The following is a 22,946-nucleotide window of genomic DNA, read 5'->3' as shown; positions in this document are numbered from 1 at the left end:
ATCCTTCTATACCATGCCTGATCTAATTGAACTATTGAAGATCAAGTATAGGGGTCGTGCTAGTTGTGAACTAAGCTCCATAAGAACCCTCGGGTGAAGTCCATCAGGACCAGGTGATTTATTAATCTTAATTTTGCTTAGTCTCTCCTGGACTACTTCTTCGCTTAAACAAGTATCTAACCATGAATCATTACTGTCACAATTGTTATGCTCTACTCCCACCATCAGTTCTTCACTGGTGAATACTGATGAAAAGAATTTGTTCAGTATTTCCGCTTTTATTTCGTCATTTATCAATTCTCCTAATTCATCTTTTAATGGACCTATAGTCTCCTTTTTTAACCTTTTACCGTTTATGTATTTAAAAAAACTTTTTAGGATTGGTTTTACTCTCTATAGCGATTTGCTTTTCATTTTCCATTTTAGCTGCTCTTATTGCTTTTTTGCGTTTCTTATTACACTCCTTGTAATACTTGAAAGACTCCTCCTTTCCATTAGATTTAAATGCTTTGAAAGCCCGCTTTTTTTAAATCCATTTCTGACTTAACCTTCTTGTTAAGCCACATCGGTTTGAGTTTAATACTCCTGCGTTTAATGCCCATGGGAATAAAGTTATGAATATTGCTATCCAGCAACCCTTTTAAAACATCCCACATTTCCAAAGTGTTCTTGTTATTAAACAGAACCTCCCACTCTATGTCGTTAAGTGCACATCTAAGCATACTGAAATTAGCCTTTCTAAAGTTAAAAGTTTTGGTGGAACCCCTGTAGCTATGTTTCCTGAAACTGATGTCGAATGTGATCATATAGTGATCACTGTTACCCAAAGTCTCCCCAACTTTAGTGTTTGATATAATGTCCACATTATTAGTAATTACTAGATCCAGGGTAGTTTTACCCCTAGTTGGATCCTCGACTAATTGAGACAAGTAGTGATCCCTAAACATATTTAAGAACCTGCTGCCCCTCGCTTTAGCACATGAATCGTTACTCCAGTTTATATCCGGGTAATTAAAATCCCCAATGACAAGGATGTCCCCCAATCCCACAGCCATTTTGATTTGCTGCAATAGTTGTTCTTCCTCATGTATGCTAATATCCGGCTGTTTGTAGCACGTGCCTATGACTAGTTTTTTTGCATCAACTCCCCCACTTGAGATTTCTACCCATAGTGACTCCACATTATCGCCAGTCTCCTCATAGATAACCTCCTTTAGGTATGGTTTAAGTGATGGTTTAACATAAAGACATACACCTCCTCCTCTTTTGTTAGCCCTGTCCCTCCTAAAAAGAGAATACCCCTCCAAGTTAGCAACCCAGTCGTGAGAGTCGTCCCATCATGTTTCCGTAATACCTATAATGTCATACTCAGCCTTTGATGCTAACAATTCCAATTCCCCCATTTTACCTGCTAGACTTGCAAGCATACATTTTAGTTTATCGGTTCCTTTATTTGTTTGTTTTCCTAAAGATTTCCCATCCTGGTTAACTAGTGCATCCGTAGAGTTACTGATACAGACTGTCCTTCTCGCTCCCTCTCCAACCCCACTGTACTTAGTATTGCCCACCTTACTTTTCTCTTTGGTCAACCCAATGTTCCCATCTAAAATCACCGCCCTGACATAAGTATTTTCCCTTAAGTCCCGTACAACATTTTCTATAGTCTGTAATGATGAAACATAATTGTTATTATTTAATGCTTTAGCAATACCTTGTATTGTGCTGCATCAGTCCACCCAGTCACAGTGTTGGTGTTCTCTGCTGCCATATATCCAGTGTAGCTGTGTAAAGTGGTGCTGTGTTGTGCAGACCAGTGGTGGTGTCCTGTCTCATTAGTCATTCCAGTGACGATATATGCTGCTGCTATATGTCCACTGCTGCACTATAATAATTATAACAACAACCTGTTGTGCTGCATCAGATCAGTGGTAGTGTCCTGTGTCATCAGTAATTCCAGTGATGATATACGCTGCTGCTATATGTCCACTGCTGCAGTAAAATAATTATAACAACAACAACCTGTTGTGCTGCATCAGACCAGTGGTATTGTCCTGGCTCATCAGTCATTCCAGTGACAATATATGCTGCTGCTATATGTCCACTGCTGCCGTATAATAATAATAACAACCACAAGTCTCTTACAGTATTACAGTACTATTGTGTTGTGCTGCATCCGACCAGTGGTAGTGTCCTGTCTCATCAGTCATTCCAGCCATTCCTGTGCCACATATTGTCTCATATAACTCCCAAAAAATAATGGAGAACAAAAATTTTGAGGAGAAAATAGGGAAAGATCAAGAAGAACCACTTCCTCCTAGTGCTGAAGCTACTGCCACTAGCCATGACATAGACAATGAAATGCCATCAACGTAGTCTGCCAACGCCGATGCCCAATGTGATAGTAAAGGGCATGTAAAATCCAAAAAGCCAAAGTTCAGTAAAAAGAACCAAAAAAAGAAATTTAAATCGTCTGAGGAGAAATGTAAACTTGCCAATATGCCATTTACGACACGGAGTGGCAAGGAACGGCTGAGGCCCTGGCCTATATTCATGACTAGTGGTTCAGCTTCACATGATAATGGAAGCCCTCATAACTGAGGCCTTGACACTTATGTTGGTGTTAGACGTGCGTCCAGTATCCGCCATTAGTGCAGTGGGATTTAGACAATTGATGGAGGTATGGTGTCCCCGGTAACAAATCCCATCTAGATTCCACTTCACTAGGCAGGCAATAGCGAGATTTTGCCATTTAATTCCAGTGATTTGGACGTATAATTTCAGTGATTTATAATTATTATTTACAGTGATCTTGCCAATTAATTCCAGTGAATTATAATTATTAATTACAGTGATCTTGCCATTTAATTCCAGTGATTTGGACGTATAATTACAGTGATTTTGCCAATTAATTTCAGTGATTTATAATTATTAATTACAGTGATCTTGCCAATTAATTCCAGTGATTTGGACGTATAATTCCAGTTGGAATTGTTTGTGTCGCTTAGCTTAGTCATACAGCTACCTCATTGCACCTATTCGACATCTTTGCATGAGGTGCTGTTTGGGGCCTAGTTTTTGAAAAGTGCCATCCTGTGTGACACTGCCGTATGAGTCCAGGGGTACTTCTGTATTAGTCCTGGGGTACTGCTGTATAAATCCACCAATTGCAGATTTTTTTTAAAGTGATTGGAGCGTGCTGGAGATGTTGTCAGTGGACCGAACAATTGCGGCCCACTCTCGACATTCAGCCACTGCGTGACACTACTAGATGGGCCATGTGGTTGTGTCGCTTAGCTTAGGCCTACAGCAACCTCAGTGCACATTTTCTTCTTCTTTGCATCATATACTGTTAGGGGCCTTTTTTTGATATCTGCCCTCCTGTCTTCCACTGCAGTGCCACGCCTAGATGGGCCAATTGTTTGTGTCGCTTGGCTTAGTCATACAACTACCTCATTGCAATTCTTTTTCTTCTTTGCATGATGTGCTGTTTGGGGTCTTTTTTTATAACTGCCCTCCTGTCTGACACTGCAGTGCCACGCCTAGATGGGCCAGGTGTTTGTGTTGTCCACTTGTGTCGCTTAGCTTAGTCATCCAGCAACCTTGGTGCAACCTTTTGGCCTAAAAGCGATATTGTGAGGTGTTCAGAATAGACTGGAAATGAGTGGAAATTATTGTTGAGGTTAATAATACCGTAGGAGCAAAATTACCCCCAAATTCTGTGATTTTAGCTGTTTTTATGTTTTTTTCAAAAATCATCCAGATCCAAAACCAAAACCAAAACACGAAAGAGTGGTTTTGGCAAAACCAAGCCAAAACCAAAACACGAAAGTAGAATTAGAACAAAAACCAAAACACAAAACACGAAAAGTGCCCACCGCACATCTCTATGTGAAAGGTGCATTATTGTGTGGAATTATGTGTATTATGGACATTACTAATGTGGGGCATATGTGTAAGGTGTATTACTGTGTGGAATTATGTGTATTATGGGCATTACTAATGTGGGGCATATGTATAAGGTGTATTACTGTGTGGAATTATGTGTATTATGGGCATTACTAATGTGGGGCATATGTGTAAGGGGTATTACTGTGTGGAATTATGTGTATTATGGGCATTACTAATGTGGGGCATATGTGTAAGGTGTATTACTGTGTGGAATTATGTGTATTATGGGCATTACTAATGTGGGGCATATGTGTAAGGTGTATTACTGTGTGGAATTATGTGTATTATGGGCATTACTAATGTGGGGCATATGTGTAAGGTGTATTACTGTGTGGAATTATGTGTATTATGGGCATTACTAATGTGGGGCATATGTATAAGGTTTATTACTGTGTGACATTATGCAGTGTTGAACTTGCTCACAGAGGGCCACACTGCCTGAGTGTTGCTGGGTCAGATGCAGAACTAGCGGCGGTACTAGGGGGCACCAGCCAAAGATCTTTTTTATGTCGACCATTTTTCATGTCGACCTTTTGACCCTGTCGACCTTTTGTACTGTTTACCTTTTTCATGTCGACCTTTTGACCCTGTCAACCCAATGTCTGTCTAACATATGGTGTCTATCTATTGACTATCTAACTAGACACTATCTATCAACCCGATACCCCAGCCAAAATCTAGCCTAGGGCATCAAATTGGCTCTGGCCGGCTCTGGCACTATGGTTTCATTTGAGATTATTATAAGGAGTTGGATGTGTATTCAGATGTCTAATGACTTTTCTAGTGGGCTTCCTCTATAAATAAAACATGGAGGCTGTAAGAGCTTGATTCCTGTGCTATAAGAGTTCCATCCCTATACTGTAAGAGCTCCATCCCTATACTGCTAAAAAGCCACCTACAACATTTGTATTAACCTCTTTATCCAATTTCAGTCTTCCACAATACATAGTCCGTGATTAGGTATTATTGCTAGCTTTATAAAAGAAAGAAGTAAAATGGTTTCTGAAATATTTTACTATAACTAATGTATCTCCTTAATCATATTACACATGTTTTATATGGATTCTTTTATCTTCTATTTATTTTATCTTACATATGATGCAGTAATAATGAGAAAAATAAAAAGAGAGACCCTATTCATGACTGATAAAACATGTACGCAGACTTGCATTCCACAAGAGAGTGGGTTAAACGTGCAGTAGTATGAAACATAAAAAGCTGATGTCTGTGCGGTTCCAGGGGTCTGAATACTCTATTTTTTTTCGGTATACTGGATTTATACAAAAGGAAACCTCTCTCTCACATAAAGACAAGTACCCATTTGTAGCAGCATGCCCACTACACTGTACATTAAGACAGCATTGCCTCAGGCTTATGAGACGTACAACTGGCTAAAGCTCAAGTCATGCTTATTGCTTCCTGATAGGGGTAAACAGTACAAGCTCATTGCAAGACAGCAGCTTTGTGCATCACACTCCTCCTCCGATCTCACAGGAGACACTGCTGGAAAAGTGTGCTGAGTGTTAAGAAGTTTGTTGAAGAAGAGGGACCAGACTGGAAGCATTTATCAAACTTGTCACCTTTCAGAAGACATCACTTTAGAAGAAGATGCTTGTATACGTGTTCTTGCTACCTCTGTCTACTGCAGCAATGAACTTAGATCTGCAGACTTATCACAGTGCTGTTCTAGATGACCAGGGTAAATTTAAAGTGAACTGGATGCACCAGGAAAACACCATTACTTTTCTGCTTCAGGTGGAGACCCTGGGCTATGTTGGATTTGGTTTTTCTCCCAATGGAGCCATGGCATTTTCTGACATAGTCATTGGAGGAGTTATAAGAGGCAAACCCTATTTCCAGGTGTGTGTATATAAGCTTGTACAGGTTGTGAATATTCATATAGTGTCCATCTGTTGCAGCCATGGTTCCCAACTCATAAAGTACCCACAGCAGGTCATTTTTTCAGGATTTCTGTCTCTGGAAGAGAGTAAGATAATTACAAACTGAGAAAAACAGATTAACTCCACTGTGAAAGATTGAAGAAATCCGGAAAATATGACCTGTTGGGGGAAATTTAGGACTGGAGTTGAGAACCACTTTGTTAAAGGGTGCACATTACATTTAATAAGTGGACTCAATACAGTATTTAGCAGTTTAGCTTTTAACATGTTACATTTTGACAATTACATTTTTGAAGTGATTAAGTTGAAACATTGCTTTATTGGATGGTTTACACCAGTCTTTCCCAAACACCGTCCTCCTGGCCCACTCTCAGGCCAGATATTATTGATATCCCTGCATCATCACACACCTGTGCTCATGCATGGATATCCTAGGACCTGAACTGTGAGTGGACCATGAGGACCAAGTTTGGAAAACATTGTCCTATACTGTACCTACAGTTTGTGCTTGAGACTTTCGGACAACTCCTTTTAACATACACTATACTGACCCTAAGGACGACTCTCTTATCTGGAGCCTGGAGCTGGCACAGCAAGTTCGTCCATGACAATAGAGCCTCCCTTCCACAATGTACTACCCTTATGCTAATGATGATATGCATTATGCAGTGTATATTCCCCTGAACCTTTGCAGCAATTTGCTGTTCTCCGTTAAGTGGATTAATACAGTGTAAATTGTAAGTAAGCAGTGATCTCTAAACTCTTTTCCTGTTTGTTATACAGGTTGAGTATCCCATATCCAAATATTCCGAAATACGGAATATTCCGAAATACGGACTTTTTTGAGTGAGAGTGAGATAGTGAAACCTTTGTTTTTTGATGGCTCAATGTACACAAACTTTGTTTAATAGACAAAGTGCTTAAAAATATTGTATTAAATGACCTTCAGGCTGTGTGTATAAGGTGTACATGAAACATTAATGAATTGTGTGAATGTAGACACACTTTGTTTAATGCACAAAGTTATAAAAAATATTGGCTAAAATTACCTTCAGGCTGTGTGTATAAGGTGTATATGAAACATAAATGCATTCTGTGCTTAGACTTAGGTCCCATCACCATGATATCTCATTATGGTATGCAATTATTCCAAAATACGGAAAAATCCGATATCCAAAATACCTTTGGTCCCAAGCATTTTGGATAAGGGATACTCAACCTGTACTTAAGAATTGTGTTAGACTGTATTCTCCCCTAGCTGTACAGTGCTGCTGAGAATGCTGGAACTATATAAATAAAAATAAAATACAGGTTGAGTATCCCATATCCAAAATGCTTGGGACCAGAAGTATTTTGGATATTGGATTTTTCCGTATTTTGGAATAATTGCATACCATAATGAGATATCATGGTGTTGGGACCTAAGTCTAAGCACAGAATGCATTTATGTTTCATATACACCTTATACACACAGCCTGAAGGTCATTTTAGCCAATATTTGGAATCATTTCGTGTCAGAAAACAAAGGTTTCACTATCTCAGTCTCACTCAAAAAATTCTGTATGTTGGAATATTCCGTATTTTGGAATATTTGGATATGGGTAATGGGATATGAAAAAGTGGGATGTTAAAACACATAATTTTATGAAACATGAACCTTTGGCACCGTAGACAAGTTCTACCGTCTTCATGACCTGCCATGTCTTTCTCTCTCTCTACAGTGTGTATGTGTGTGTGTGTGTGTGTGTGTGTGTGTGTGTGTATATATATATACAGTTCTAGACCTTGTGGTGCCCAGGTCACAGTTATGCCCCCTCTATTTGTACCCCCAGATTTGCCCCTGTAGCTGTGCCTTCAGTAGTTGTGACCCTGTTGCTGTGCCCTCAGTAATTGTGCCCCTGTAGTTTTTCCCCCTGTTGCCGTGCCCTCAGTAGTTGTTCCCCTGTAGTTTTGCCTCCTGCTGCTGTGCCCTCAGTAGTTGTGTCCCTGTTGCTGTGCCCTCAGTAGATGTGCCACTGTAGTTTTTCCTCCTGTTGCTGTGCCCTCAGTAGTTGTGCCCCTGTAGTTTTGCCAGCTGTTGCTGTGCCCCTAGTAGCGGTGCTTAAGAAAATATAATACACATCAGCCCGCTCCTGCTTCCCGACCGCTGCTGCTGCTGCTGTTCTCCATCTCCGGCCGCCGCTCCTCAGATCTATTGGAGAGACATCATGACGTCTCTCCCATAGCGCTGCACACTGCACAGACACTAGAGGTCAGACCCCTAACATCTGCGGCCGCTCACACAATGCTGTGCGGTGCGCAATGACGTCAGGCGCACCGCACGGCACCAGCACAGTAGCGGGCGGCTCTTGCCACAGCAGCGGCATCTTGCATGTATGTGAAACCCCCCCTGCCCATCAGTTTAATGATCCAAGAGGCCACCTCCTCTCACAGCTGCTCTCACCTCCCCGCCGCCAGGAAAAAGTGATCGTTACTGTCCCTCTTTTTCTGTAGCCGCACCTTGTTTTCTGCCTCTGCCGCACCTCAGATTTGCCTACTTTCAGTACAGGGCTCATCGGAGGGACTGGAGCTTGTCTAACTGCTCCACCTGCATTTGTCACCAGTTCCACTGGACTCTCGCGGCACAGTCCCTTCCTTCAGCAGCCACCACAGAGTAGCCTATGGTCAGTCACCCTCCTAACATAGAATTTACTGCGCTCCACTCTCTTACACCCATGGTGCACTCATTCTACAGCTGCTGTCACTGGCTGTCCCACAGCTGCAGCGGGAAGAGTGGTGCAAAGGGGGACGAAACCCCTGCGGACTGGCTCAGCCTGGTGTAATGTGTAAAAGTGGGACTCTGCCTGCCATAATGTGTAAAAAGGGGACTCTGCCTGCCAAAGGTGCAAAAAGGGCAACTCTGCTACTGTAATTTGTAAAAAGGGGGACTCTGCTGCCGTAATGTGCAAAAGGGGTCACTACCTGCCGTAATGTGCAAAAGGGGACTCTACCTGCTGTAATGTGCAAAAGGGGACTCTACCTGCCGTAATGTGCAAAAGGGGACTCTACCTGCCGTAATGTGCAAAAGGGGACTCTGCCTGCTATAATGTGTAAAAGGGGGCTATACCTGCCGTAATATGTAAAAGGGGACTGTACCTGCCATAATGTGTAAAAGGGAGCTCTACCTGCCGTAATGTGTAAAAGGGAGCTTTACGAGCCGTAATGTGTAAAAGGGGACTCTACCTGCTGTGGAATGTGTGAAAGGGGACTCTACCTGTCATACTGTTTGATAGGGGCCCTACCTGGAGTAGTGTAACATGTGGCTCTACCTGGCGTAATGTGTGACAGGGGCTCTACCTAGTGTAATGTGTAAAAGAGGCTCTATCTGGTGTAATGTGTGTAAGTGGTACTACTGTTCGGTGTAATTTGAATAATGGAGACTACCGTACAGCGTAAAATTAATTGGTATTATTTTGTGGCTACGCCCCTATATTTTTGTCACATGCCTATGCCGCGCACTGACCCTATTTTAAATATGGGGGGCGCCGATTCTGTTTCTTGCACACAGCCCTAAAATGTCTAGTTTCGGCACTGTTCCAGTGTCCTCCTTTCAAATAGTACAGAAAATAAGGGCAAGCAAATTCAATGTGCAGTATTATGTGTTCAGCATACCATTGTTTCAAAATAAACAGGTCCTTTCACCTTGTGTACAGCCTTTTTTCCCTTATATATATATATATATATATATATAGAGAGAGAGAGAGAGAGAGAGAGAAAACAAGTGCCCTATAATGTAGACTTACCATACTATCCCTTTAAACTGGGACATTCGTGAATTTCACAGGTTCTCTGGCTAGATGACTTCAAGTAGAATGTACAGTATACAATATAAAAATAGAATGAAAAATAGTGTGCATACCAAAGGAACCCTTTTTAAAGCTTATCTTACCATTTTACCGGTGATTAGTGTAGCGATGCAGGACTGAGTCCACACACCCTGCACCCATTAGAGATGCATCACTAGACCATCACTAGATTTTTGAATTAGGGGGTCTTTTATAAATTAAAGTTTTTATTAATGAGTCACACTTAGTGGCTAATTGAAAGCCAGTTGTTAGGACAATAGCTTTTATCAGTGACAGACCTGATTGCTAGCAAGCGATTTTTGCACTGCTGCGATCAGCTAGTCACCGCCTATAGGGGAAGTCTATTTTAGCTGTGCAAGTGTGCGAATGCATGTGTAGCAGAGCTGTACAAAGAGATTTTGTGCAGTCTTTGCGCAGCCCAGGACTTATTCAGCCGCTGCGATCACATCAGCCTGTCCGGGACCAGAATTGATGTCAGGAACCCTCCCTGCAAATGCATGGACACGCTTGCGTTTTTCCAGACACTCCCTGAAAATCTGTCAGTTGACACCCACAAACGCCTTCTTCCTGTCGATCTCCTTGCTGTCACCCATGTGAACGGATCCTTCTCACAAACCCATCGCTGAGCGGCGATCGGCTTTGTACCCATGCGACAAGCCTGCGAAAACGCACAGCAGCGATCAGGTCTGAATTACCCCCATAGTGTTGATACTCATATTACATCACCGTACACACTGCTTTTAAAAGTACAAGTGTTAGTTCATTTTTTATCAGTTAGCAAAATGTAAAGTGAATGAACAGAAGAGAAATCTACATCAAATCAATATTTAGTATGACCTCCCTTTTCCTTGAAAATAGCATCAATTCTTCTAGGTACACTTGCACACTTGCACAGTTTTTGAAGGAACTCAGCAGGGTATTTGTTCCAGACGTCTTGGAGAACTAACCACAGATCTGTGAATGTAGGCTTGCCCAAATCCTTCTGTCTCTTCATGTAATCCCAGACAAACTCAATTATGTTAAGATCAGGGCTCTGTGGGGGCAATATAATCACTTCCAGGACTCCTTGTTCTTTTTTATGCTGAAGATAGTTCTTAATAACATTGGCTGTATGTATGCGGTCATTGTCCTGCTGCAGAGTTTGGGTCTGCATTTCAGGAAATGGAGTTGGGGATTTGGTCTGGATTAATTGTATCCTCAATGCTGAGAAAAATAGGCAGGACCACTAGAGATGTGGATACTGGTTTGCATTGCCAGAAATACTGTATACATGAATTGCTACTTAAAAAAGCTATATATCGCATCGAACTGATGCAATATAGTGAAAAGTAATCATTCATTTTTTATTTTCTTCATAAATAGACCCCTTTATAGTAACATAGTAACATAGGCCCTCATTCCGAGTTGATCGGTCGCAAGGCGAATTTAGCAGAGTTACACACGCTTAGTCTACGCCTACTGGGAGTGTATCTTAGCATCTTAAAAGTGCGAACGAAGTTTACGCAATATTGCGAACAAAAAAAACTTAGCAGTTTTAGAGTAGCTCCAGACTTACTCTGCCTGTGCGATCAGTTCAGTGCTTGTCGTTCCTGGTTTGACGTCACAAACACTCCCAGCGTTCGCCCAGACACTCCCCCGTTTCTCCGGCCACTCCTGCGTTTTTTCCGGAAACGGTAGCGTTTTCAGCCACACGCCCATAAAACGCTGTGTTTCCGCCCAGTAACACCCATTTCCTGTCAATCACACTACGTTCGCCGGTGCGAACAAAAAGCCGTGAGTAAAAATCCTTTCTTCATAGCAGAATTACTTAGCGCAGTCGCAGTGCGAACATTGCGCATGCGCTCTAAGCAGATTTTCACTGCGATGCGAAAAAAAAGAACGAGCGAATGACTCGGAATGAGGGCCATAGTATCTGAGGTTGAAAAAAGACAATTGTCCATCAAGTTCAACCTATTTGTGGTCTCCTATGCACGATGATTTGTCTAAAATTATGACTGATGCTGATTTCAGTCGTTGCATTTTATCCCTTTTTATAGTAACTATAGTGCGTGACTATGCACCTTAACCCTGGATATCCTTATCCATGAGGAATTTATCTAACCCATTCTTAAAGGTGCTAGAAAAAGGTAAATGGAGCCCCTCTCTAGTGCACGGAATGAGCTGCCTTAACCGTGTATACCAAAAGAGGGCGTTCCCACTCCCCAAAATAATACAACAGAAAAAGATAGGTAATACACTATATGAGGCGCCAAATGACAATGAATAACAATATATGATATATATGACAATAATTTGATACGTCCCTTATAAATGCTTGAATTTAGGCATAAATGGAGTTCTTTATGTTCCTCATATGTAAACCAGCTTTCACAGTGGGACCGGATGGTCTGAGGATAAAATTATCCCCAAACAAGCGTGTTCTTAACACCAGGCAACCTCCCGGGAAACGGTGTCCTGGACTCTCCGGCAATACTCCTTTCCACAACCAACGAAGAGACACCTCTAGCTGCGCTGACGCGTTTCAGGCCTTTCTAGGCCCTTTTTCCATCAGCCTTGAAAAAGGGCCTAGAAAGGCCTGAAATGCGTCGGCGCAGCTAGAGGTGTCTCTTCGTTGGTTGTGGAAAGGAGTATTGCCGGAGAGTCCAGGACACCGTTTCCCGGGGGGTTGCCTGTTGTTAAGAACACGCTTGTTTGGGGATAATTTTATCCTCAGACCATCCGGTCCCACTGTGAAAGCTGGTTTACATATGAGGAACATAAAGAACTCCATTTATGCCTAAATTCAAGCATTTATAAGGGACGTATCAAATTATTGTCATATATATCATATATTGTTATTCATTGTCATTTGGCGCCTCATATAGTGTATTACCTATCTTTTTCTGTTGCATTCTTAAAGGTGTTGACAGAGTCCGCCATTACAACTCCCTCAGGCAGGGAATTACAAACACGTATTGCCCTTACCATGAAAAAGCCTTTACGATGCATTGTGCAGAATCTCCTCTCTTCTAACCTGGGCCCTCATTCCGAGTTGTTCGCTCGCTAGCTGCTTTTAGCAGCATTGCACACGCTAGGCCGCCACCCTCTGGGACTGTATCTTAGCTTAGCAGAATAGCGAACGAAAGATTAGCAGAACTGCTAATAAATAATTCTTTGCAGTTTCTGAGTAGCTCCAGACCTACTCACAGATTGCGATCAGCTCAGTCCGTTTAGTTCCTGGTTTGACGTCACAAACACGCCCTGCGTTCGGGCAGCCACTCCCCCGTTTCTCCAGACACTCCCGCGTTTTTTAGAACACTCCCGGAAAACGCTCAGTTATCACCCAGAAACGCCCCTTTCCTGTCATTCACCGATCAGCAGTGCGACTGAAAAGCGCCGCAGAATCCACAGCAAATCTACTAAGTTTTTAGTTAAATAACTAAGCACATGCGCCCTGCGTGCCTTGCACATTTTGCAACAAATTGCAGCATAGCGAAAATCAGCAACGAGCGAACTTGGAATGACCCCCCTGAGCGGGTGTCCATGACTCCTATGTGTTGATCTGGCCAAAAACAGGTCACGCGCTAGTTCTGTGTATTGTCCCCTTATATATTTGTAGATGTTGATCATATCCCCTCTTAGTCTCCTCTTTTCCAATGTAAACATTCCTAGTCTTTGAAGCCTATCATTGTATTCCATCCTCTCCATGCCCTTAATTAGTTTGGGCCTTGATGATAACAAGGCTTTTCACTACTTCTTTTGATTCAGAGAAGGTGCTACCAAGAAGAAATATCACATTTATCCAGCAGTGCCCCCAATAGCTGCACAATTGGCTTACCCATACACTAGTATGGGAAATACTATTCAGCTGAGCCTTCTGTTTCTCTTCAGCAAAAATTGTGTGATGAGTCTCCTGAGGGGATAAAAGCAATGAAGAGTCAGATCTTCCTGCTTTCCTGTCACTCCTTCTCCTTTGCAGAGTCCAGCTAGTCATGCACTCTAGGGTCAGGAATTTTGTGCAGCACAGAGCACACTCTGCCCTATGTCTGCGTCTGTTAATCTCTGCTGACAAGTACAGTATCAATTGTTTAAGCTGTAGCTAACAACAGGAGTGATGAGTTAACAGTGTTTCGGATTTTCAGAACTAAGGGGGACATTTTACTAAGCAGTGATAAGAGCATAGAAGTGAGCCAGTGGATAAGTTGCCCCATCAACCAATCAGCAGCTCCGTATAATTTTCTAGTATGCAAATTATAGATGTTATTTCAGTGCTGATTGGTTGTCATGGGCAACTTCTCCAGTGGCTCACTTCTCCGCTCTTATCACTGCTTAGTAAGTGTCCCCCTAGGTCTGCTCGGAACTGCCTAATGTGCACAAATCCCATTTCTCTTACGTCCTAGAGGATGCTGGGGTCCATATTAGTACCATGGGGTATAGACGGGTCCACCAGGAGCCATTGGCACTTTAAGAGTTTAATAGTGTGGGCTGGCTCCTCCCTCCATACCCCTCCTACCAGACTCAGTTTAGAAAATGTGCCCGGAGGAGCCGGTCACAGCTAGGGGAGCTTTACTGATTGCTCTTGGTAAAAGAGTTTTACTTCTTTCTTTCAGGATTTTTTGTTTTTCAGGGACGCTGTTGGCGACAGCCTCCCTGCAGCGTGGGACTGGGAGGGTGGGGGGGGGGGGTAGGGGGGGGCAGTGTCCTGAGCCACTGCTCCCGCTGAATGGATGTTAGCTCCGGGGTGACAGATCGCGCCCCGCCACAGGGGAACGCTCGCCCAAGCAGCCGGCCGCCACCCCCCCCAGATGCTGAACATGGCGAGTTAGTCACTATCCCCCCTTGCAAGCGGGGGGACAGTGTGAAGAGGGCAGCTATTAGGGCGGGAGCGCGGCCTTGAACGCGCTCCTGGGCGGCTCAGTGTACCTTGGTGCGGCGCTGGGGGGAGCGTCCTGGGCCTGCTCCAGACCCCACAGCTACGTTTGATGGCTTGGCGGTTGAACGCCAGATCTTAGCTCGGAAAGGTATCCTGTGCGAGGTTATTCCTCTCCTGATTCAGGCTAGGAAGGGGGTAACGTCTAAACATTACCACCGTATTTGGAAAAAATATGATTCCTGGTGTGAATCCAGAATCCAGAAAATTTCCTGCGGTGGATTTTTAACTCGGACGTTTTCTCCTTTTCCTGCAAGCAGGAGTGGATATGGGCCTGAGATTGGGCTCCATCAAGGTCCAAATCTCTGCCTTGTCCATCTTCTTTCAAAAGCAATTGGCTGTCCATCCTGAGGTTCAAACCTTTTTGAAAGGGGTTCTGCACATTCAACCTCCTTTTGTGGCACCAACGGCACCCTGGGATCTAGATGTAGTGTTGCAGTTCCTACAATCAGCTTGGTTTGAGCCTCTACTGGAGGCTGACATCAAGTTTCTCACGTGGAAGGCGGTCACTTTGTTGGCCTTGGCTTCTGCTCGACGCGTGTCGGAATTGTGGGCTTTATCTTGTAAAAGCTCTTATCTGATCTTTCATGAAGACAGGGCGGAACTTAGGACTCGTCCGCAGTTCCTGCCTAAGGTTGTATCGGCTTTTCATATCAACCAGCCTATTGTGGTGCCAGTGGCTACTGACTCCTCAATTGCTTCAAAGGCCTTGGATGTTGTGAGGGCTTTAAAGATCTATGTGCAGAGGACAGCTCGTCATAGGAAAACTGACTTTCTGTTTGTCCTCTATAATCCCAAGAAAATTGGGTGTCCTGCTTCGAAGCAGTCGATTTCACGCTGGATCAGGTTCACTATCCAGCATACCTATGCTACGGCAGGATTGGCGTGTCCGAAATCAGTTAATGCCCACTCTTCTCGTAAAGTGGTTTCTTCCTGGGTGGCTGGCCGGGGTGTCTCGGCACTACAGCTTTGCCGAGCTGCTACTTGGTCTGGTTCGAACACGTTTGCCAGGTTTTACAAGTTCAACACTTTGGCCTCTGATGACCTCAAGTTTGGTCAAACGGTCTTGCAGGAGCCTCCGCGCTCTCCCTCCCGTTCTGGGAGCTTTGGTACATCCCCATGGTACTAATATGGACCCCAGCATCCTCTAGGACGTAAGAGAAAATAGGATTTTAATTACCTGAAATGGTAAATCCTTTACTCGTAGTCCGTAGAGGATGCTGGGCGCCCGCCCAGTGCTTCGTTTTCCTGCTTTGATTTTATAGTTCAGTTCTACCTGGTTCCTAGGTTAGTTCTGCATTGTTTACTGTTTCAGTACCGTTTCAGCTGTTGCTGTGTTTTTCCGGCTTGTTAGTCGGGTTTGTCTGTTGTGTGAGCTGGTATGGATCTCGCCACTATCTGTGTATTTCCTTCTCTCGAAGTATGTCGTCTCCTCGGGCACAGTTTTCTAAACTGAGTCTGGTAGGAGGGGCATAGAGGGAGGAGCCAACCCACACTATTAAACTCTTAAAGTGCCAGTGGCACCTGGTGGACCTGTCTATACCCCATGGTACTAATATGGACCCCTGCATCCTCTATGGACTACGAGAAAAGGATTTACCGTTTCAGGTAATTAAAATCCTTTTTTTCCTTTGCGCATGTGCAATGACAATAAAGGACCACAGCCGTAGTAACAGCACATCGCTGGAACCTATTTGATCATCGGAAGGGTGGGTATCTTGAATCTCCCTGACAAAACAGAAGATTTTCTCCACAAAGTGAGGTGAGAGATGTGAAAAGATTTCACTTGACAGGTCTATAAATAAAGCGTTAGTAACTAGTGGCTCCTCCATTTAAGAATGAGTCATTGCTTCTCTTGCACTAGGTAAAGGGGGTGTAACATCTGTCTGGTATTTAACAAACAGCAGTAATCTGTTATATGATATCCCTAAAGGAAGTCATATAGCCTGTTTTTTCTGACTGATGGAAACCTTGAGAGCAGCTGTTTTTTTTATTTACTATTTAATGATGGAGAGCACTTTGACAGTTATGGATTGTTGATCAAGAGTGCACATTGAGATGGCATTGCCTATAGAAGCCTATGGGCTTCTTTCCGCTTAATTCCCCAAGAGGTTTCCATTAGGATCCCTCCCAGTGTCCCCAGTAACTCAGAAGTCTTCACACAATGAAGAACTGCTATCGGAAGGGGTGTCCTTTGTTTTTTTTAACTGCAAATCTTCATGCACACGGCATTAAGAAATGCTGCTATGCATGCGGTAAGTGACAGGATATATTGCATTCAAAATGTGATGCTTTATACATCCACCCCCACAACCTTACACTCTGAGATATAGGTGGACAAATAAGAGAGAAACAGGCTAAGACTGCAGAGTTGGGAAAAGGATTGAAAATTTCCGGCAAGATGTAATGGTGCTTTGTGGTCTACAACTCACTTGTAAATGCGCAGCTCAGAGGAAGAGAAGGTGGAAACCAGGTGGGGGGACTAAACTAAAAAAACATAAGGAGCAGATTCTATATAGGTGAAGAAAAGGAAAGAGAGGCAAGATAGAGAAAGGGGGGGAAAGTAGAATGGTAGTATGAGGAGTCAGGGAGGGGAGCGAGGATGGCATGAGTGTGAAAATGTATATGTGTATCGGAAGGTTGTGTCTAGTCGATACTGTATCGGTTAGTTGTGTAAAGGATTTCTCCAATTTCCATTTTCCTCTGAGCTGCGATGTATCCCATCGCTTGCTGCAGCAGGTTCAGCAGGAACCCAGCAGGTAACAGGATGCGGATCACCTGTGTTGTGCAGGGCACATGAAGTGATGACCTGCAGGGCTGTTAACTGTGCGGTACTTTGTGAGCTTCAGATCTCATTCTCCTGCTAGTGGCAGCCTCATTCTCCCGCGTGACTTGCAAGCCTTGCAGCCTCTCTGCATCTCAGAGATGTGCTGCTGTTCTATCTCCTACCTTGCATACCCCCTACTCCATTGTTTGATCACTAATACCCCTTTTTCTCCTATGTAGTATGGGTCGCAGCCGGCTGCGACCCGTGCTACAGCCCCCATCCCACAGCGCTCACAACCCGGCATACTGACGGGTTGGTGACGCTGCTGCTGACGCGGCAGGGGCGGCGCTGGGAGATCACAGTGCCGCCCTCCCATACACAGTGAACTGGAGCCGTGTCGCCTCGACATGGCTCCCGTTCACACTACACAGCTTATTGGGTTGAACACGGGTTCAACCCGGCTAGCTACCCGGGTAGGATTCCCGGATCACTTGATCCGGGAATTTACAGGGGGACCCTTTTCCACTAGGGAAAAACACAGGTAAATGCGCCCCTGTGCATTTACCCGTGTTTAAAAAGGTAGTGGAAAAGGGGTATAATACCTGTCCCCAGCTGCTCACATCCACACCCCCTTCCCTCGTGTCCCTTCACTAATACCTGTCCCCAGCCACTCACATCCACACCCTGTTCCCCCATGTTCCCTCACTAATACCTGTAAGTGGCTCGCAGCAGCAGCAAAGTACCTCCCCCTCTTACAGTATAAATTAAGGGAGAGCAGGGGAACTTTACACAAAGATGCACACTAATACCACTTTCATACCTAATATGCAGGGTCTTACTCGGGAATACGGTCCCGTCATCATGCCGGGACATTCCCGGGTTAGGCGCCTTTCACATCACAGTCAGCAGCCTGGCATATTGCCGGGTGCTGACATCAGCGATGACGCGGCGGGGGCGGCACTTGGAGATCACATGACCTCCAAGCACCAGCCATACATAGAGAGTGAACGGAAGCCGGTTCCTGTTCACACCACACAGTGAGCCGGGTTGAACACAAGTTCAACCCTGCTCAAGAGCAGGGTTGAAATAACGGGTCACTGGAACCAGTATTTCAACCCCGGCACCCTTTCACACCGCTCATGAGCACGGGTTATGGGCGTTCATGTGCCAAAAACCCGTATTCAGAGGTGCTGGTGTGAAAGGGGTATTATACATACTTACCTAGTGTCCCATGCAGCACTTCGGTCCCCTTTTACATGTAGAATCCATTGGTGTACCTGTAATAAAAAAATACTCACCTATATATGAAACTCCCCCACTCTGTAAAAGCATCCCCCTATTTAAATAAGATAGACAAAATCTCCCATAGCCAAAATCTGTTGCATAGTTAGACAAAATTGCTGGAAAAGTTAGTCAAAATCTCCGACTGACAGTTCAAGGGAAATCTCTCAGTCAAAATCTCTCATAGCCAAAATCTCTCCGTGTGTTATGCACCTTTACTTTGCCTTGTAAGTGATTGCCCCTTTAAAAAAACGTCCTAGATCAGACGGCATCCTGCACCTCCGGCGAATTCAGACTCCATTACATCCCGTCGATAGTGTTTAAGGTCACATTTAAAGGCTTGGAGGCTGTTTAAAGACTGAAAGATTTTAGGAAGGTCTTCTGAAGTCAGGAACAGCCGAGGAGGAACCCTGAATGTGACAGTGGGAAGAGGTAATGAGGGAAAAGGTGAGGCAGCAATCATTAGTAGACTGAAGAGAGTGTGAGGGAGTATGTGAGTAAATGAGGCTGTAGAAGTAGGGAGGAGAGACATGTTGTATGGCCTTATAGGTTCAAGTTTCAGGTAGGCTTGAATTGATTCTGAGGGAGACAGAGAACAAGTGGAATGACTGGCAGAGGGGGCAGCAGAGATTGAACTCTGCTATCTCCTTTTACTCTCTCAGGGGTCTAATTACTAAGCCTTGGATGGAGATAAAGTACCAGCTAATTGGCTCCTGTCATTATTCAAACCCAGCCTGTGACATGGCATTTAGAAGCTGATTGGCTGGTACTTTATCTCCATCCACTTTATCTCAATCCAAGGCTTAGTAAACAGACCCCTGAGAGAGTAAACTGAGATAGCAGAGTTTAGCATACATAGTACTGGAGAGGGGTGTAGTATGGTATGCCGGCGGCCAGCATACCGGCGCCAGGATCCCAACCGCTGGCATACCGGCAGCTGGATTAGTGCAAATGAGCCCCTTGCAGGCTCGCTGCACTCGCCACACAATGCTCACCATGCTGCACGCTATTTATTCTTCCTCCAGGGGGGTCGTGGACGCCCAAGAGGGAGAATAGTTGTTGGTATGCCGGGTGTCGGGATTCCAGCGTCGGCATACTGAGCGCCAGGATCCCAACAGCCGGCATACTGAATACCACCCCTAGAGAGGACCGAGGTGGGAGTCTGCATCCTGGTTTAAATAACTGTCTTCTGATTGATTACAGCCTTTCTCTTTATTTTTAATATAAAAGTATATTGTTTTCTACATTTCCTACTGTAAATAGTTTTTATAAAATTGCAAGTAAACAGTCCCCTTCCTACAATAGGGGATACATTTGTGTACTGTGGCTAAATATGTTTCATTAATCATTTTTACTGTTAGTCTATTGTAGATAAGGATTTATACAGCAGTAAATATTTACAAATGTACAGTTCCCTGATTATCCTACATTTGAGCATGCATTTATTGGCAGCCTACACTAGCAAAACAGCCAGGCAGAACATATATAATGCGTATGACGAGAACAATGGGAAATATCATTTGAAGGATCAGTATATAGGGGCAAATTCAGTATGAATCGCATTTAGTGATTCGTACAGAATTCTTGCTGAGGGGCCGCGGGCGCATGCGCAGCAGGCCCTACTGCGCATGCGCCCGCAATTTCTGCGGGGGGTGCAGAAATTACGATAGTCTCGGCCTGTCAATCAGGCAGAGGCAGTCGCGGGGCGGGATGGGGGCGGCAACGCTACGTTTTCTGGGTGGAAATGGAGCATTGCGGGGTGTGCCAGCCCAAACGGTGGTACGTTTGGTACGCGTGAACGGGGGGGTGTTGGGGGTGCAGCCGCAACAGCTGTGTGACGTCACACGCAGCCACTGCAACAGCAAAAATGGCGCAGGGACTCCTGCGGCCGAAGCTAAGCTGCGCCGGCAGGAGTCATCCTTAATTTCTGCTAACAAGCAGAAATTGCGTGCTGTTCGCAATTTCTGCTTGAAGCGGGGGGGGAGGGGGGGCACCGGTCAGCATGCTGGGCGGCCTTGCCCAGTGCTGGGTGGCCCCCAGCATGCATGCTAATGGTTAGCAAATTCTGCTGAGCAGAATTTACTAACCTTACTGAATTGGCTCCAATAGACTGCTAATTCAAAATATACTTGAAAATAAAGGGCTATTTATAAAGTGGGACATGGATGGATTCTTTTATCTATTACACAATAAATTATTTTGAGAACTACAGTAAATTTAACTTTCTATTGAGAGCTATTCAAAAGCAAAGAAATAACAATATCCTAAAGAAGGTCATGGCTGGGGGAGATGAATAAAGTATTCCCTGCAGCTTAGTACTAATAGATACAGAGTAACATGAATATACAGTAGTGGCAACTTTCTCTGTGCTACAATTAGAGCTATGAATCTAATCAGTCTCCCCTTACACAAATACAATAAATAACATTGGTGGCATACAGTATATAGCACATTTCTGCCTAATTTGCTTATTGTTAATTAAAAAAAGTATTCTGTATATTAGGGCAGAGGTTCCCAAACTGTGTGCCGTGGCTCCCTGGGGTGCCTCGGGACACTTGTAGGGGTGCCCTGGGTTGGTGGTCCAGGACGAATTCAAATTATTCATGGTCAATATAATAGGCAAAATCAGTGCTGGTGGCTGCCAGTCATAAAATATGTGGCCAAACAGAAGCAAATCTTGTCCCTCACCACACAACTGACCCTAAGGATGACATATAAATGCGATCTACTTAATGTAATATTTCTTTCTAAATTTCTCAATAAGAAATTTTTGGCCTAGGGGTGACGTAAATTTTTTTTTTATATTCTAGGGCGCCGTGATTCAAAACAGTTTGGAAACCACTGTATTAGGGAAACAATAGCTTTCTTGATATGTATGGATAGTTCCATGTTCTGTATATTCCTTAATAAGAACAGGCCTGGGAAAATATAGATGCAATAACCATACAGGAGATAGGCAGAAAATATTCTATTTAATTTTATTGCTAACAGCTATAATACTGTATATTGCACATATGGAGAATCCTCCATAAGAATACATTGTTTTATTTTTAGTTACATTTAAATTTTCCAGCTGATAAGATGATTTGCAACATAATAATTCTTCATCTTTTTGTTGCCTTATGGTTGAAATACAACACGCATAAATGCTATTCCATTGTTGCCTTATGGTTGAAATACAACCATAATAATGCTGTTTCACAAATTATTTCGTTTTTATAACTGCCCTGAAGGTGCATTTTTTTCACCATTGTAATGGATGATAACAAGCCACAACTCTGAGCTATTTCAAACATGACTGACACTGTAGTAAGCAGCATTTTATGTTGAAAACGTAAACGTTGCAGTTAATTGATGGGGTGGTAAAAGTGATAGTGGGCATCACTTTGAAGTGATGGTTTACTGTATCAACCATGTGCATTTTCAGTTGAACTCACATTTTCACAAATAGTTACAGTATGCACTTTTACACGATGGTTCCTAAATGTTAGGGTCTCCTGCCCTGTGCTGCCACGTCGTCATGGCAACCGGGAGACAAGTGCTAGCGGAGTAACCTGAGCGCAGCTGATACTCCGGTTCGGGTCTTTTGCTGTGCAGTGGTTATAGGCTCTGTGCATGGCAGGGGATCCGGTGCTGGTTTTTGTGCTCACAGTCTGTGAGGTCTGAGTGGGGCGTGGACAGCACCTGCTTTATAAGGCCTCTTTTCAGGGTAAGCAGATGCTGCTGAATCTTTGTTGGTTAGTCAGTTTCTGAAAGTTAGCCAGTACTGTGTAGCTTTGTATTTGTTTGTTGCTTACTGCAAATAGGCCTGGGGATTTGGTATTACACTCTGCCAATCCAGACCTAGCAGTAAGACTGGAGTCAGTCGTTTAGCTTGCTGGGGTTCTGTTACTACTCTGTGAACTTAGCAAGTTTGCGGCTGTATTCTAAGACTTGCCTGTCTAATCCTGTCTCACTGTGCTAGGTGTCAGGGGTCAGTTTAGTGGCAGTAAACCGAACCTGTGCACTGCAAGTGAGAATTAGGATTGTGGAGAATCTCCTTGTGTCTATCATTCCATCTCTGACCAAGGAGTTTACTGCCACACCCGTTGGTAACCCTTTAGGGTTTTGCTGTTGCCCTTAGCAACAGCATTTCGGGTTTTCTATGTATTAAAACACAACATCTTGCTTTTCACATCTGAGCAGTTCTAATACAAGGGAGATACCCAGTTCCTTAGCCTCTGGGCTTCTCTGTTCACGTTGTGTGTATTTTGTTACCCTACCACCTTCTGTGTACGTTATGTCATATTCCCTAG

General features: G+C 43.9%; 1 protein-coding gene across 1 annotated transcript in view; it reads left to right on the top strand.

The window, feature by feature from the left end:
- The first annotated feature begins 5,440 nt into the window (after window positions 1–5,440).
- Window positions 5,441–22,946, top strand: part of MOXD1 (monooxygenase DBH like 1) — a 193,168-nt gene continuing 175,662 nt past the window's right edge. Inside the window, exon 1 of the mRNA XM_063919716.1 lies at window positions 5,441–5,808. Within this exon, the coding sequence (XP_063775786.1) occupies window positions 5,557–5,808 (252 nt within the window). The 5' untranslated portion in view covers window positions 5,441–5,556. The remainder of the gene's footprint in view (window positions 5,809–22,946) is intronic.

Source organism: Pseudophryne corroboree, chromosome 4, assembly GCF_028390025.1.
Source record: "Pseudophryne corroboree isolate aPseCor3 chromosome 4, aPseCor3.hap2, whole genome shotgun sequence".
Taxonomy (NCBI): Eukaryota; Metazoa; Chordata; class Amphibia; order Anura; family Myobatrachidae; genus Pseudophryne; species Pseudophryne corroboree.
Note: the sequence above shows the minus strand (reverse complement) of the source record. Positions and strands in the feature narration are given on the sequence as shown.